The 17371-nt window shown below is 37.1% G+C and overlaps 1 protein-coding gene across 7 annotated transcripts in view; it reads right to left on the reverse strand.

Annotated features, from left to right (window-relative positions):
• Positions 1-17371, reverse strand: part of Dmtf1 (cyclin D binding myb like transcription factor 1) — a 55622-nt gene that overhangs the window by 28842 nt on the left and 9409 nt on the right. For 4 of the 7 annotated variants that reach the window (XM_076566305.1, XM_042272709.2, XM_076566303.1 and 1 more), the window contains exons 2-5: positions 17034-17156; positions 15362-15478; positions 13507-13629; positions 5596-5690 (exon numbers count right to left, since the gene is read on the reverse strand). In XM_076566305.1, coding sequence (XP_076422420.1) covers positions 5596-5690; positions 13507-13629; positions 15362-15470 — 327 coding nt within the window. In that variant the 5' untranslated portion in view covers positions 15471-15478; positions 17034-17156. The remainder of the gene's footprint in view (positions 1-5595; positions 5691-13506; positions 13630-15361; positions 15479-17033; positions 17157-17371) is intronic. The other 3 variants (XM_076566304.1, XM_076566306.1, XM_042272711.2) reach the window with 3 other exon arrangements.

Raw genomic sequence — 17371 nt, forward strand, 5'->3', positions numbered from 1 at the left:
AAAAAAAGGTCCTACTTTTTCTTTGCATAACCAAACTCCTCTACCTGCAGAAAGTAACTCAAAGGGTACTCATAGAAATAAAATTTGACAAATGATGTGTTTCATTTTAGTGTTTGGAAAATTAAAATATGTACACCATACTATAGATACATATTCAGCATTTCAATGAACAACTGCTTTAAGTTCTAAAAAGGCTGATTCTATAATTACACATTTATTAGAAGTTATGATCATCATGGGTATACCTGTAAAACTTATAACTGACAATGCTCCAGCATATGTCTCTTGTAAAATGAATCAGGTTTTTACATATCACAACATAAAGCATATTACAGGTATACTGCACAATCCTACAGGGCAAGCAGTCCCAGAAAGATCTAATCGCACTCTAAAAGTTATGCTTAATAAACAGAAAGAGGTGACTAAGACTCGCAGAGATAGATTGCACAGTGCTTTATTAACGAAAAATTTTAAATGCTAGTGAGAAAGGAACGACAGCTGTGGAGAGACACTGGATAATAGAAAACAAAAACAAAAACAAACTACTGAATTAAATCAGCCTGTATGCTTTAAAGATGTGTTGACTTCAGAATGGAAGCCAGGACATGTGTTACACTGGGGAAGAGGTTTTGCTTTTGTCTCTACAGAAGAAAAACTATGGATATCATCAAAATGGATAAAGATTAGATTTGAACAGGAGAGAGATCTGGATTAGAAGAGGCAATAGTTCATCAAACAGCATGACTGTTCAATCTAAACTAATTTATAAGACTAACAAATGCTTTTCATCTGATCAGCTAGAATTGCAAAAAGGGAAGCTCCCAAAAGTTAGGGATGGGGCTTGTCTTTCCAGGAGAATGAAGGCATCCAGTTAAGGAATCTGAAGACCACTGGACAAATGAGACATCTGAAGAAAAGGGACGAATCATCCAGAGAAAACATCCCAGGAGAAAAGAGTAAATTGGCCTAGTAGTAGATCACATTTCCAACAGGATAAAATTTCATAAATCTTTCCAAATGCTTGTTTTTGCAGTTCTCTACAGACACATAAAGCAAAGGGTCTTTTTGTAGTCCCAGTTCAATTAAAATTAAATCTGGCTTTGGAGTTAGAGAGTGGCTCTCTCTTTCTCTAAACCCAAGCATGCTTGTTAAAGGAAAATCCAAAATTAAGGGACTATTCTATTGCCACTAATATCATAATTCTTTGGTTTTATTCTGACTCTTTAAAACGTTTCTTAAAGTATAAAAACCTCAAAATTTATAAGATTAATATATTCAACCTTTTTGTCATGACATTAATGATTATATTTAGAGTACTAACTAATTCTAGAAAAAAGGCTTCATCTAGCTTCATGTACATGATTTCAGTTTTGAGTCTAGGAATTAAGTTTTGTTCTCAGGATGTACATAACAAATTGTGATCTTTTAATCTCTTTGAGATCTGCTGCACATGATTTTTAAAATGTTTAAATTTTCTGCCGTGAACCATGACCATGCCTAACAGTAACCTTTGAAATCTCCAAATGGAGGATGCGACCCTACAACGATGATTCCACCTGGATTGTGGTAATACCACTAAGATGACAAACACCACCCAAAGACCAGCTTTGAACTACAAACTGCTCAGAACAATTTCAAGGCAGCTAACTGAGGTGGTCTAGCCTCACAGAGTACTCTAGCCCAGATGAGATAAGCCCTGCACTTTCCATTACACAAAGACTGGACAACAAATGACACAGCCAGCTTTCCCAGGACTTGACAATTATCCCAATTTTTTCAGGGTCCACTAAAGATGCCATCAGCCCCAGACAACAGGAAGTAATTTTAAGAACATGATGCCCACATTCCTAAGAGGTGGGGTGGGCGGATTTGGTCATTCTGTGGGTTATGGATATTTGCTATCATTTTGGGGGGGGGGGGCGTTGGTTACAAGTTGTTATTAATAATGGTGAGGGAAAAAGCTGAACAAGGGAGATTAGATTCAGGGATCTTGCTTTAAAAAGAAAAAGGGGGGAAATACAAACAGAATTAAAGGGTAGATTATTGAATCTACTTTTAAACCAAAAAGCAACTACTACTCTTAAATATTTTACATTGGTATGGATTTTTATATATATTTTATATATTTGAGATTATTTTTGTTATACTGGATATGTTTCTACTCTTGTTTAAGATATCTTTGTATACTGATCCAAATTTAAGGTTATTTTTGTTAGAATCTACTGTACCTATGTTTCGATTCATTTAAGGTACTGACCTATAAAGCTTATTTAACAATGTAATGTAAATTTCTAGTCCTTGAAAATTATTATTACAAACTATTTAGGATAATAAAAAAATGAAGATCTGTAGTAAGTCACTTACTACAATCAAACTGGTAGTCATGTTAGATATGTTTTCCACATCAAACACAGATATATTTTAGATAGACAGGTGGTCTTCAAATACTTCAGAGAGCTACAGAATATGGCATTTAAGATGTTTTAATAACATAAGGGTTTTTTGTTTTTTGTTTTTTGTTTTTTTCATGACAATGAAACATATCTGCTCCTGGCAGCACCAATCTTACTTCAGAGAAGATTGATGGGCATCAAAGAAACTCCATACAAAGTTTACTTTCTTTGTGGAAAAAAATAGCCACTGGGCAAGAAAGTGCCCTTGCCTTGACTGCTGACAGTATGCTGTCCAAACTGGCCAAACAGGACACAAAAGTGTTTGCAGAATTTTGCCAAAACAAGGCGGGACAGTCATTCAAAATTCCTGCTTCACAGAAAAGTCTGTCAGATATTCTAACTTGCAGACAAAAGATGGATGCCACAATGTTGCAGAGGAACCTTGGGTGACTGTCCAGGCAGCTAACTGTCTCTGTCATTTCTTAGTTTTGAAGTTGTTTACTCTGTACTTCTTGTTTACTCAGGTAATATTATATCCTTCTCAGATGTGCGATGGAATTGGAGACTAGATAGTTATAGCTTTCTTTGTTACTAGACTCAGAAAAGAAACTCACAAAAAAGGTATAAAGTATGTAAGGTTGAAAGACATAAAAAGATAGTTTTGGGTTGGTAATACAAGTTAGGATGAAAAGTGAATTTGGTACAACACTATGAACTCACCAAAATAGGATAGATAATGGAGTATTTTCTCTGAATTTGTCAAGTACAAATGGACTGGACATATTAAATGCAATCCTTACCTGTATATATCTGTATATAGTTATTGTATATATTGTATATGGGTTTACTATGCTAGTTAAAATCTTCCATTCTTTTTTTTTTCCAGACAAAAAGGGGGAAATGTTGTGTGGTATTCTGATCTTGTTCTAACAAATAAAGCTTGCTTGGAGTGAGAGGGCGGAGTTAGCAACTAGCTGACCAAAATTGACCACACAGGTTTTGAAAGACTGAGGACAGATAGAACAGGAAGTAGTAAGGCAGGGCAGAAAGGGACCTGGCTTTCTGTTAGGAAGAAGGAATGGAGCAGGCAGGGAAGACTTTGCTTTTCTCATCTTTCATGTATGCTCTTACCCCAGTATCTGATTCCTGAATTTTTATTGATAAAGGATAAGTAGAGTAATGCTTCATGTACATGTGCACACATGGATACACATACAAATAAATATGTAAACACACACACACACTTGACAAACTACTGGAACAAGTGTAAAAAGTCTTAACAGCTCAAACTTGTGTCATACATTTAGACTTTTTAAAAACAAACGAAATTTTCATAAAGCCAAGAACTGAGACAGACTAGATGTCATCTAAGGCAATCACAATTCATTACAATTTGACATACATATTATGCATTAATTAAAGACCTACCAAAAGACCCAAGCACATATAATGCCCAGTTTTAATAATTCCATTATGTGAAAGACTGAAGGAAGAGAGCTTCTCCTAGTTTGAGGTCAGCCTAGGCTATGGAGTGTTACCCTATCTCAGAAAAGAACACAAAATTAAAACTCTTACATTTAATCATTTAAAATCATCATTTCCACAAAACAGTTAAATCTGCCCCCTCTAAAAGCTTAACTGTAAACTTAAACTTAAACTTAACAGAACCCAGTCTATGAATTTCAGAAAAATGTCTGCTATATGGATTAATTGCTTTCTTGGGCAGTTAATATAATATGGCTCAAACTTTCTTAGTAGTTAAAATTATTAAGTTATTCTAAATGACTACCAAATGAATAAATAAGTGGTAACAATAACTTTCAACACTGTCAATAACAACATTCATTAAGTACAGGAAGAGACTGAAGGTTAATAACATATACTCAATGTGTGCACAGTAAGCTCTATAGCATTTTGCCCTATTTACACTATTTTATACAGAAATTTTAAAACTACCCAGGTTTTACTTAGTGTGCTATTTCTTTTTTTAATAAATTCTTTGTGAGTTTGAGGCTAGCTTGGTCTACAAAGCTAGTTTCAGGACAGCCATGGCCACACAAAAAACAAAACCCAACCCAAACCAAACCAAACCAAAAAAGACAAAAACCAAAACCAAAAAAGAACCCCAAAACAAAACCAAAAACCAACCAACCAAAAACCTTGACAATATGCAAATCCAATTGCATAAAAAGTTATTTTTATCGTGCTGAATGAACATAAAGTGAGATTATGTAGTCTTTAAATTTGGACTGTTTATGGACAACTAGGCTGATCCTAATTCTTTGTTATAATGAGTAAAGCAGCAATAAATATGGGGTGCAAGTGTCTCTATGGTTTGGAATGGAGTTCTCTGGGTATACATCAACTTTCTACCATTCTGTGGGCTGCTTGCTCTGATGATTGTAGTTCATGTAGTTTCTGTTTATTTTCTGTTGATGCTTGGGGCTGGTTCCTGTGCTAATGGTGTTCTAGTAAAAAATTCTTGACTACCACAGTATCTTCAAGAGTATCTACTATGTTTTCTTTTTCTAGATGTTTCAGGTCTTTTTGAATAGATGTTTGTATAGGTAAAAGATAAGAACAGAATTTCATTCTTTTGCAGGTAGAGGTTTACCAGCGTAGTTTATCTTTTTTCCAAAGTATGCTTTTAGCATCCTTGTTAAAAATTAAGTGGACATAGCTTTGCTATTTTTCTAGGTCCTCTATTCTATTCCACTGGTCTACCTGTCTATTCTCATGTCAGCACCAGGCTGTCTTTATGATTATGGCTGCATAGAGTAATTTGAGGTCTGCTACTGTAATGACTCCAGTAATGTTCCTCCTCCTTAGGATTGTCAGTCTATTCATGACATTTGGAGTTCCATATGAATTCTTGTATTGCTGTTTTTTTTTAATAACCCTGTGAAATATGACATCAGAAGTTGGATAAGTATTGCATTAATTCTATGAATTGATTCTGGTAGTATAGCCACTTTCACAGTATTAATTTTGCCAACCCAGAAACATGGACTATTTCTACTGTCTAGTTTCTTTTATGATTTCCTTTTCCCACATCTTAAGTCTTTTGTTGTAGAAATCTTTCACTGCTTTGGTTAGATACAATCCACTCAATAGGGTCTTCTAAGTAAAATATCATTTTTTACTTAAGCTGCATGTAATAACCATATTCCTCACTAAAGCCAGTTTCAAAGATGTACTATACCTGAATTTGTGTCACAGTTCCCTCAGAAAGTTCATCATCTGCCACTTCTGTGGTTGCCGTCATGGTCACCTCAAAGCTCTGATCATTTTCTGAAACTTCAAGAAAACAATGATTCACCTCCACAATAATAATTACCCTAACAAAATTCATGGGGAAAATGTGATCATCTAATTTCCTAACATGCTGAACAATATACTGCATATTAATTTGCTCAACAGACATGAATGCCAGGTAGGAAGATCCTTTCATGGGGGCTTATATTCTAATAATGAACAAGATACTATATTGGGTGATACTTATAAGCCAAGAACAAAATAAAGCAGGAAAGGGAATGAGGTGGAGTGAAGTAGTATGTCTGAAATTTTAGGTAAGAGTTGGAGTGATAAGACCTGGGAAAAGTAAGAAAGCTTGTCTTGGAGGTGTCTTGCAGGAGGCATTTTAAGGAATGAAAAGTACAAAGGCTTTGCGATACTGCATGCTTATAATAGCACAAGAATAATACAATCCATTGTTGCTACAGCAGATAAAGTAAGTACAGGAGGAGATTATATGAGACCTTGCAGGCAACAGCAAAGATGACAACTTCAACTCTGAGACCAGAAACCACAGGATGATTCTATGCAGAGAGATGATACAAACACTATCATTTTAACAGGATTGCTCTAGTTGCTGTGAGGAGAACAATCTGAAGGGCTAGAGTGAAATCCGTAATTGGCTAACGCTGTAATATGAGAGGACGGTGGCTTGGACTAGGTGGAAGTGCAAATTCTGAATAAATGTTGGTGATGGAGCCAATATAATTCAAAGACAAGCTAGATGAGCTTTTTCCCCCTTCTTTTTTAAGTCTAAGCAACAAGAAGAACAGACTACTATTAAGCATTCATGAATTTTCAGGAAGTCAGTTTTAAATACATGACTGAGATATTTATCAAACATCAAATTCAGGAAAACCCTGAAGGCAACTTTACTGTAACAGAGAAGTCTGGCTACAATAAGTGGGGGCCCGTCATCAGCAGAAAGAAAACGCACAACTTAAGATCACCTAGGTAATAAGAACGAAGAAGCAGTCGAAGACCCAAGTCTGAGTTCTGGCACGTTCCATATTTAGAGGTTGGTGTGATGTGCACAAGTCAAACAAAAAGATGGACATGGAAAAAGAAAACCAGAGGAAGGTGTTTCTAGAAGCCAGAGACAAAGGCTTTTGACAGATAAGACAGAATTAGAGAGAGGGAGAGAAAGAAGGAATACTAGATTTAGCACAAGATCTCTGGAAACCTAGACGTGTATTTAACACTAACAGGAGTCATCCAGGTAGAGAATGAGTCACTAGTGATTCAGAAGACAGACCTAAGAACTGAATCTTTGAGTGTGCAAAGACAGAGTTGGTATATGGAAAAGCCTTAGCTAGCCAGGGTGAAGACACAGACACAGGTGAAGACAGATGTGGTAATGGAGTGTACAGTATATTTCCTCATTCAATTTTCTCTGAAATAGAGAACAAGGCTGTCCTCTGAATAAGAAAGGTGGAGGTCTCAGATTTTGGGACAAGAAACACTGATCTCAGAGTGGACGAAAGAGTATGAGTAAGACTGGTGCGACATGTCCTGATGACATATATCTCACTTGTGAGGGCTAAAGCCAAGTCAGCCTGTTCATGCTGCCTTTCTCTAAGACCATTCCACAGCAGTGTTAAACACAAACAGGCAAAACCCAGTTTAGATAGGCTTCTAGTTTAACCAAAGAACAATGAAAGAAAAGGGAAAGGCATCTGAAGGTAACTGCTAGACAGTGAATATAATGATTAATCACAAAACTACCACTGGGTGAGGAGAAGAGGACAGTGCAGAGGAACAGTGAGGAAGCGGCTCCGTCCGTGGGCCCAGAGCTGGAAAGGACACTGGAGTACCACAGAGGACTAAGGAGGAGACAGGTTTGAGAGGTCACAAACGCACACCAGCAACAAGTGACTCAAGAGCGGTAAAGGACAGCAAATGGAAAGCCAAGAGTGAGTAACTGGGTCTCAAAAGAATCACCAAACCACAGGTAATAACCATGGCCAGGAGTGAGAAATGGCATAAACGCACTGGCAGGCAACTGCAGAGGAAGTAGTGAGCCAGAATGACTAAAATGAGATGATTTCGTCATCTGCTTCAAAAAGTATGCAAAACCTGCATTTCTCGTTAAATACAAATCGTAATACCAATCAACCTGCATGAAGTCTAACAGATAATACTTTGTTTGCTGTGAGATGTAGCATTCCATGTTCTAACCCTCGTCTATTTATCTCTAAGTATCCACAGGGAACAGCCGTCTTCTACTTTATCAGAACACTACAGTCTACCCCCTCCCACGTTAACTGCATCCTGGTATCTTTTACTTAGCCTCCTCCTCTACTCCCACCCTTCCCAACTCCAGCAACCACTGTCTGACTCCCCACCTCCAAGAAATCAATCTCTTCAGCTTCCTGTGACTAGTTGACTTCACCTAAGACATGCTTTTGTTTTAAATGCAGCACTTTACACTTTTAGTCCAAATTAATATTCCACAATGCCCATGTAGCACATTTTCTTCATCTGTGGGTGGACACCCAGGTTGCCGCCACATCCTGGCTACTGTGAGCAGTGCTCTAGTCAGGGATGTGAAGTGAAGGCATCTTCTGACAGATTCCCCATCACTTCTTCTCCAGGAACCACCTTCATGCTGCTTTCCAGGATGGCTGTACTTACAGTTCCACCAAGTGTGTAAGCATCTTTCTTTTTCTGTACTCTGGTTAACACTTTCAGTACAGCCATTTTACTTGGCCTGAGATGATCTCATTACCCATTATTGACCTGTTCAAATTTTCTGTCTTCATGCTTCAACTTTGGTATATGTATTCATAAAACTTATTCACTTGGAGGTTTTCCTATTTATTGGCACAGAGTTGATAAAAAATATAGGTATCTCTAATTCTTTGTATTTCTGTTGTATCAATTATAATTTCTCATTTTGGTCTCTGATTTTGAGCCTCTTCTTATGATTAATCTAATGATTTATCAATTCAATATATACATACATATATACACACACACACACACACACACACACAATTCAAGTGAGCTTTTATAATTGGCTTTTTAGGATCTAGTTTGTTTCTATCTGATCTGGTACTTGTTTTCTTACCTTAAGTGTAGGCACTTACTGCTATTAACTTCTCTCTTAACATTGATTATCCCTTGGGTCTGGGTATGCCAGGTTCCTATCTTCTTGTGTTTTCTAGAAATGTTTTAGATTGTTCCTTTGGATTTGTTGATCCATTATTCACTCAATGGCATGCTGTTTGATTACTAAAGTCTTCCTGTTGATTTTTAACTTCATTCACATGGTGGTCTGATGACTTATTTTAAAATATGTTGGAATGTATTTTATGGCCTGATCCATGCATGGTCTATCCTGAAGAATGTTCCTTGTAGTTCACTAATGGATGAAATGATATGTGAAAGTCTATTATGACCATTTGGTTTATAGTAAAGTTTAATGCTAATGTTTCTTTGTTGATTTTCTGTCTGATTTGTCCAGAGATCAAAATGGGAAACTGAGAAATGGAAACCGTCAACCATTAGTTTATGCAGTAAATGTTTCTTATTTACACCAACATTTGGTCCATGTAACAAATGCTCTACTACTATTTCACCTTGTTCAAGTAATACTTTTATCATTATGGTGACATTTGTTTCTCTTATCTACAAACAAATAAATGATCCATTTTACCTTTAAATAATAACTTCCTGATAATTTTCATTCCTTGATTTTTGGTCTACTATGTGTCCTAACAAGTAAGCTAATATCTTAAGATTTTTTGTCTTTAAATTCATTTATATTTAGCATTAGTATTGATAATTTACATTCTTTTCATTTTGTTAAATTTGGAGTTTGCTTAATATATACCAGTTTTCCTTTTTCCTCTTGGATAGCTGTTTTTCTGTACTGGTAAGATTTAGCCAGGTGGTGGGCACACCCCTTTGATCCCAGCACTCGGAAGGCAGAGCCAGGTGGATCTCTGTGAGTTCAAGGCCAGCCTAGGCTACAGAGTGAGGTTCCAGGAAAGGCACAAAGCTACACAGAGAAACCCTGTTTCAAAAAACCAAAAAGATTTAATCAGTCTCTTTTTTGTGTATCTTACATGTCCAAGTTTTAAACTTTTTTTTTTTTTTTTTTTTGAGAAATGTGCTTTTGATTGTAGTAAAGGAGTCTCTCAGTATTATAAAGCTGGTGTGGCCTGACAGAAGTGGATTGTCTGGTTTAGCTCGTCTTGGAAAGGCATTTTTCAATTGTGAATGCTAGTACTTTGTTGAATAACATATTTATATTGTTACTGAGCACCTGTATTTATTTACTTATTTGTTTGTTTATTTATTTGTATTAATGTGAACATGTCTCATTCTTTTTCCAGTCTTTATAAGAGTTCTGCTGAGAAGTCTGCAGCTAGTCCAGAGAAGATTAAAATATGTTGGCACTCTTGTCTTGGGCCTTTGTTAGTGTGACTATAATATGCCTCTCAGAGGACCTTTCTTGATTGAATCTATTAGGGGTCTCTGAGGTTCTTGGACCTGGATGTATATATTACTTGAAGATTTGAAAAATGTTCAACTGCTATTCTGCTGAATTCATTTTATATGCTCATTTCCCCTCTATTACAAATACTAACAATGGAATCATTTGCTTAACCACAAGTCTTGCAGATGTTCTCTTCTTTTAATCTAAGTTATTTCTAAACAGCTACTATAACTTCAAGCTCAGAAATTTGGACTCTGCCTCTGCTTGATTTAGTAGGTTAAAGCTTCATTATATTTTAAAATTTCATTTACTACATTCTTTAGCTCCAAAGTCTGCATATTTTTTTTTTTTTTTTTTTTTTTGGTTTTTCGAGACAGGGTTTCTCTGTGTAGCTTTGCGCCTTTCCTGGAACTCGCTTTGGAGACCAGGCTGGCCTCGAACTCACAGAGATCCGCCTGGCTCTGCCTCCCAAGTGCTGGGATTAAAGGCGTGCGCCACCACCGCCCGGCTAAGTCTGCATATTTTTATAATATATCCTTGCTGAATTTTTTATTTAGAACAAAAGATATTTCCTTAATTTTAGTCTCTTATGCTTTACTGAATTAGAATTGTTATTTAAACTATTAAAAAGGCAATTTGTTTATTTTCTTTCCTTTGAACTTGCTGTTTTTAGCTATGTTCTTTGGCAGTAATATGTTACCTTATTTTTTGTGTCTTTGTCCCTATATACATTAAATACGTAAACCTGTACATTAAGTTGCTTCTACCAGTTTTATAGGCAGAAGTATTTTTTTCCTGGAGATGTGCCTTAAGGCACTGGTTGGGTAGACTACTTTGGCTTTGGTTCCAAGGAGATGCAGTAGTTAAATGTTTATTTAACTTCTTCAGCTGTAAACAATATTTGTAATACCTATGGGTGACTTGGTGGCCTAGACCACAGGGTATGAGTGGGATTAACCTATATGCTAAGATGTGGCTCTGTTAGTTAGTAGTAGTTTGCCAGTGGATTTAGGAACCACATGCTCACTGTCAGTTTTTGTGAGTTGATGCAGTCAACTATGATGAAGCCACTATGGTTTCTTCTAGGCAAGATGTAGCCAGAGTGGTTATGGAGGGAAAGCACCCGCTAACTTGTAAAGGTCACGTGGAAACACGTCTACTCCCCTAGGCCCCAACATACACTCGGTGGTATGGCAGAGTGCTCCCTGATGTCAGATGACAATTGGAGATGAGGTTGTCCTGGAAGGCACAAGGCAGAGAATGCCCATCAGTGTATACAAACCACACAGTTACAATCACAAAGCTGCAGGGTGACCTGCTGGCTTCCTGGGAAGTGGCTAGGACCAGTTGGCTGCTTTTGTGCCTCAGCTTCTTAGGACAGGCAGCTTATCTACTCTTCGGCACCAAGGGCTGAGGGGATGAAGGGCCAAAATTTGTGCCTTTACTTTAGCTTTCATTATTTTTCTTTTAAAGAAAAACCTTACTAAATTGATTTTATCAATAATTTTGACATGTGAGGGGAACATATACTCAGAGCCTAGCTTACTAAATTCAGCCTTCTATTAGAATCCCAATTATGTTCTATATGTAATGAGCAAATTGAGTATTACACACACGCTAGTGTCAATGTCTCATGTTTATTTGGTGATGAACAAGGACTTAATGTCACAAAAATGGAACAAAGTGCCAAGTACAGAGTGAACCTATGGTTATGAACAAAGCATTTTAAATAATGAACTGACTAGTATAATTTAACCCAAAAGATTGTTCAAAAACTCTGGCTTATAAAATATCCACATAGGATTATATATGTATAGATAGGCCAACTAAGTTTTAAAACTGAGTGACAAAAACACTGTTGTGGAATATTATTTTAAGGTGTGTTACATTTGTTTATGCTGTGGAACACTTGTTTAATGATGCAAAGATGTGTTGCATTCTTTTATGTTGCATTTGTTTAACTACATAAAACTGTGTTCTTGTCTAAACCACCTGATTGGTCTGTCTAATAAAGGGCTGAACGGCCAAAAGCAAGGTGAGGCTGACAGGCAGAGAGAATAAATAGAAGGAGAACTCTGGGAAAAAAAGAAGAAAGAGCAAGAGAATAGGAAGAGGACAATAAGGGTCAGCAACACAGCCAGCCACAGAGTAAGACTTAAAGTAAGATATACAGAAGTAAGAAAAGGAAAAAGCCCAGAGGCAAAAGGTAGATGGGATAATTTAAGGAAAGCTGGCAAGAAACAAGTCAAGCTAAGGCTGGGCATTTATAATTAAGAATATGCCTCCATGTGTGATTTATTTGGGAGCTGGGTGGTGGGCCCCCCAAAGAGCCAAAGAATAATAAAATAAAGTAAAAAATAACCAACAACAAGATATAGTAGGAGACATTTAAAAATGTGAATCAACAAGAAGAAACTTCATTTAGTTCAAAATTTTAGGCACAAATATGTTATACTTGAAAACAATACTAGTTAGTCTTAACAGTTTTTTAAATGTATAGTAAAATAAAATGGTTTCTTTTCTGTTCAATTTGAGAAGCAATCAGCTCTGGGCACATTACTTGCTAAGATACAATTTTCCATGCTAAAAACCTAGTCTTAATTTTACTAACTAGATAAAGATATGATTTCACTTGATGCTTAAATGTAAAATCAGAATTCTCAAAAATAGCAATTTGTGTTGAAAGTACCATCAACAGCCATGTGGCTCATTTCTACTACCACAGATACTCTGGCTTTATAGGAACAAGACTGCATATTCTTCACTAAGCAAATCAGAAACATGATCTACTGCTGTGCTGGTATGCCTCTGCCAATGGCATTCTGTCTGAAATACTCTATCTTCTGTGGAATCTAGCCTACTCTAAAGGTTGTTAGAATCTAAACCATATTAGGATCATGTAAACTAGGTACCTACCTAACTTCCATGCAGATCAGTATGAGGGCTAAAACAGATGCTAGAGGAACTAGACTATCTGCAAATGTCCGAATGTACTGTCTCTGTGAGCTTCATTTTCATCATTTCCATTTATGAATGGTAATAGTACCTACTATATAGCATGCTGGGCTGGGGAAGAATGTAGTTTAAAAACCTTATACTCTCAAACAAAGCAGGCATACACACATATTCACATTCATTTAAAAAATGAGGAGACCCTCAGTATATATAAGACAGAATAATCAGTAAAATATTCCTTGAAAAAGCTCATTATAAAGCTGACAACGTACTGTTATGCTTGGCATACAATAAACACTCATTATGCATTGGTTTAAAAACAGATTTTAACTAAGTAGAGTTCAACTCTCCCTAGAAATGCCATCTGACTCGTACAACATAAAATCAGATTCAGAAGGGAATTCAGTTCTGAAGACTTACGTGGGAGTGCGACGACTGATATGCACGGAGCAGAGTCGCCAATGCTCTGGTCATCCTCCGAGGACAAGCAGAGCCTCTTATGCGGAGGTTCAGTACTGTCTTCCGAGTCTATTTCATCAGGGTCTAGTGGAAGGGAAAAATAAACCAAACAAAATGCTCAAAACCTCAAATCGATTATGAAAATACAAAATCTCTACTTGGTATAGCAATCTCTGCAGCAATTTTCTGATCTATTAAAACCATCCTTCCACCCACTTGCTCACTTAAATTCACCCAGCTACACAAGGACTCAAAGGTCCCTGCTTTCTCCTTGCTGACAGTGGTACCCAGGCCCTGTTCTTATAACCAGGAACTATGATAGACAAATGCCACCTTCTAACTAACTTGGTTTTCCAAAGATTTCACAAAGAGAAGGGCTGGTTATTGAATTCATTCAAATATTTACTAAATGCCTATAGTCTGCTCTAAGTGCTTGGAACAGGACAATGAAGGATACCCCATGAAGGAAGAATGCCCTATGCAGGAAGGATACCCCACAAAGGAAGGATACCCTATGAAGGAAGGACACCCCTATAAAGGAAGGACACCCCATGAAAGAAGGATACCCCATGAAGGAAGGACACCCCATGAAGGAAGGACACCCCCATGAAGGAAGGACACCCCATGATGGAAGGACACCCGCTCAAGGGAGTTACGGTGTAGTAACAACTAAATGAACAATTTCAGAACGGTGCACTCAGAGCTGTGGAGTGGAAGGGGGGGCTGCATGAGAGCACAGAGGAGACACTCAGAGTAAAGTGAAGGTGAAGGAGGTTTCCTGAGGAGGGGCTGTGAACCTGAAAAACAAAACAAAACGGAAGCAGGGAAACATGTTTGTTCCTCCTGGCAGTAACAGCAACATGTGCAGTAGAAATGAAGGGAGACAAAACTATTATGAAAAGAAAACAACTGTCAACTACTAGAACCTAAACACATGAACTGTAACGACTGTGGCAGGAGAGAAGGCTAGGAAGAAGGAAATAGAGTACCAAAAGTGCCCAAAATATGTTCTCAAAAAATCATGGTGAGCTTTCAAAACAGCACAAAGAAATGGGAAAACTGGATAAGAAGCCGGAGTTACCCAGATGAGAAAGATAATGTTATCTGACAAAGTGGGACCCAACGCAGGGGTAAATGGAGTTTTAAAACAGCATACCACTAGTGAAGTCATGATTTATACCTAACAGGAATTTATTCTTAACTATGACCAGAGACTACAAGTAAAAAGTAAAGTGCAGTTTGGGAAGTATGTGGAAAGACCTGTTTGGAGCATGTAAAATTAGTAATAAAGACAGAAATATGAGCCATGATAATAGGTAGATGCCAGGTAAAATGACTGAGTGAAATAATCCAGGGAACACGGAGTAATAAGACAGAAAGTAGTTAGGAAAGAATGAACACACACACACACACACACTTCACAGACTTTTGGATTTTAATTTACCAAATGGATTATATTAAATCTTAATCAGTCACATAAAATCCTGTTTCCTATATCAGCATCAACACAGGCAGAATACTTCTAAATGTTCGACTGTGTCAAATACACCTCTGGTAACAAATAATATAAAAATGTATTATAGCCATTTCACCATCTTCAAACTTACATCCCACATAAAATGGCTACTAGACTAAAATTCAGTTAACTTAAAAAATACTAAGGTATTTTAAAGCATAACATATAAATTAAGATTAATCTATAATCCAAAGGTATTATTACTTTTTCGACTACACTAGCTTGAACTATACATGTGGATGACAGACAAAATGGAATCGAGACATCCCCAGTTTCAGTTATCGTCAGCAGCTGTCCTACCATTCTGAGGGCAATGGAGAATGAGGTTCCCGTCTGTGTCCTGAGTAAACGTCACCGAGTTCACAGTTTCTACTGTCACTGTGTCAGACTCCTCTTCAACTGTGCTCATACTCAAATCTGTGTGAGAAGAGAGGACTTAGGACTTCAAACATTCTTTCCAGACAGTACATGAAACTGATTTAGGTATCTGCTTAGAGTCTTTATATGAAACTGCAAAGGGAGCTCAGATTTCAGAAACCATCTTTCATAGTTTCTGCCCACTATTTAGAATTAGATTCATGAACCTGTAAGAATCTGACCAACCCTGATTAACTCAAACAGCTTTCTGTTATTGTTAATAGCAATATTAACTTTCTATGATGACTAATCTTAATTGTTTAGAATAACCATGGAAAGAAACCTCTAGGCATGACTGTAAGGAATTTTCTAGATTAGGTTGAGCTGAGGAAACTCAACTTTAAATGTGAATGACATAATCCCATGGGCTGTGGTCTTAGACTAAATAAAGAGAGAAGGGTGCTGAAGAGCAGTATTCACGTTTCTCTGGTCCTTCGACTGAGGACACAGTGTGGATGCATGTGACAATGTCCCACACTGCTTCCAGGTCTTCTTTGCAGTGATGGACTGCACCCTCAAACTTGAGGCAAATAACTCTTTAAATTGGTTTTGTAAGGTATTTTGTTACAGCAATACCCTTTCTTTGTTTTTACAGTTACAGCCAAAGAAAAAGAATGTTTAAGTTGTTTATCAGCAAAACTCTTAGCAATTTTTAGTTATGTTTTAATATTTTCCAAGGTAGCTATTTATACTCGGCCAATGGTCTGCCACTGAACTAGATTCCAAGCCTAGTATTTTTAGGTAATTCAGCAAAACTTCCATTTTGATCTAATAATTATTATTCTAAAGCACTTATTGAGTATTTAAGCTCTGTTACCTGAAAAATGAGAACACCAACCAAACTCTTCTGCAGTAGTATTGGGATTGGAGCCTACTTTTTTAATTTTATTTTTGTTCTGTTTTTTGAGACAGGGTTTCTCTGTTTAAAAGCCCTGGCTGTCCTGGAATTTGCTCTATAGATCAGGCTGGCCTCAAACTCACAGAGATCTGCCTGCCTCTGCCTCCCAAGTGCTGGGATCGAAGGCACCACCCCTGCCCCCAGCTTGTGTGTGTGTGTGTGTGTGTGTGTGTGTGTGTGTGTGTGTGTGTGTGTGGTTGTGTTTAGGGTACTCCAACTTGCTGTTTTATATGTAACATCACATTAGTTCTCAGACTGAAGGATTGGAGTCTTAGAAAACAGTCTATATCTTGGGGCTGGATAAATATACTGGACTACCAATGGACTGGTTGATATCTTTAGAATCTTATAACATAGTTCTTGTCTCAAGTTTTTTTTCCACATATCTTTTACCAATTAATACAGACATAAGTCTTGATGAATATTTAATTAATTACTCAGTATTTGACATAGGTATTAGTCCATTACACACTGTTTACAATTTACACAAGTATTTGGCAAAAGAGACAACTATATTAATATTTACATGGTAAAGATCCACTGAGTAGTATAGGTTTACTACACAAAAGAATGTAATTTTCAAGATAAAGATGAATGGAAATCATGATGTAGTATGACTAACCATTAGGTAGGTTTTTGAAGTAAAGGCAGGCTTACCTAGACCACGGATGGATTAGCTACAGCCCTTCCCATAGAATCACGTCTCTGTGCTTTGGCCAGCAGCATCACTCTCATGTTATCCAGATTGTTTCTCCTCCATGCCTGTGCATCTGCAGCACTCTAAAACAGTTAACAGCATTACATAAGACTTGATAAGCAGTCCTTGAGTCCTGGAAATAATGCTGTTGCACTCTGGCCTCACATCTCTGTCTCACCCAGAAGAACAAGAAGCACAACTTTCTTCTGCGTGCATTTTATGGAAGTCAGCCTCAAAACTAGTATAGTAAGTACAATAAGCAAACGACAGAAACACCTACTCTTCATCTACTTAGAGC

The sequence above is a fragment of the Peromyscus maniculatus genome, chromosome 3 (genome assembly GCF_049852395.1).
Source record: "Peromyscus maniculatus bairdii isolate BWxNUB_F1_BW_parent chromosome 3, HU_Pman_BW_mat_3.1, whole genome shotgun sequence".
NCBI classification, from domain to species: domain Eukaryota; kingdom Metazoa; phylum Chordata; class Mammalia; order Rodentia; family Cricetidae; genus Peromyscus; species Peromyscus maniculatus.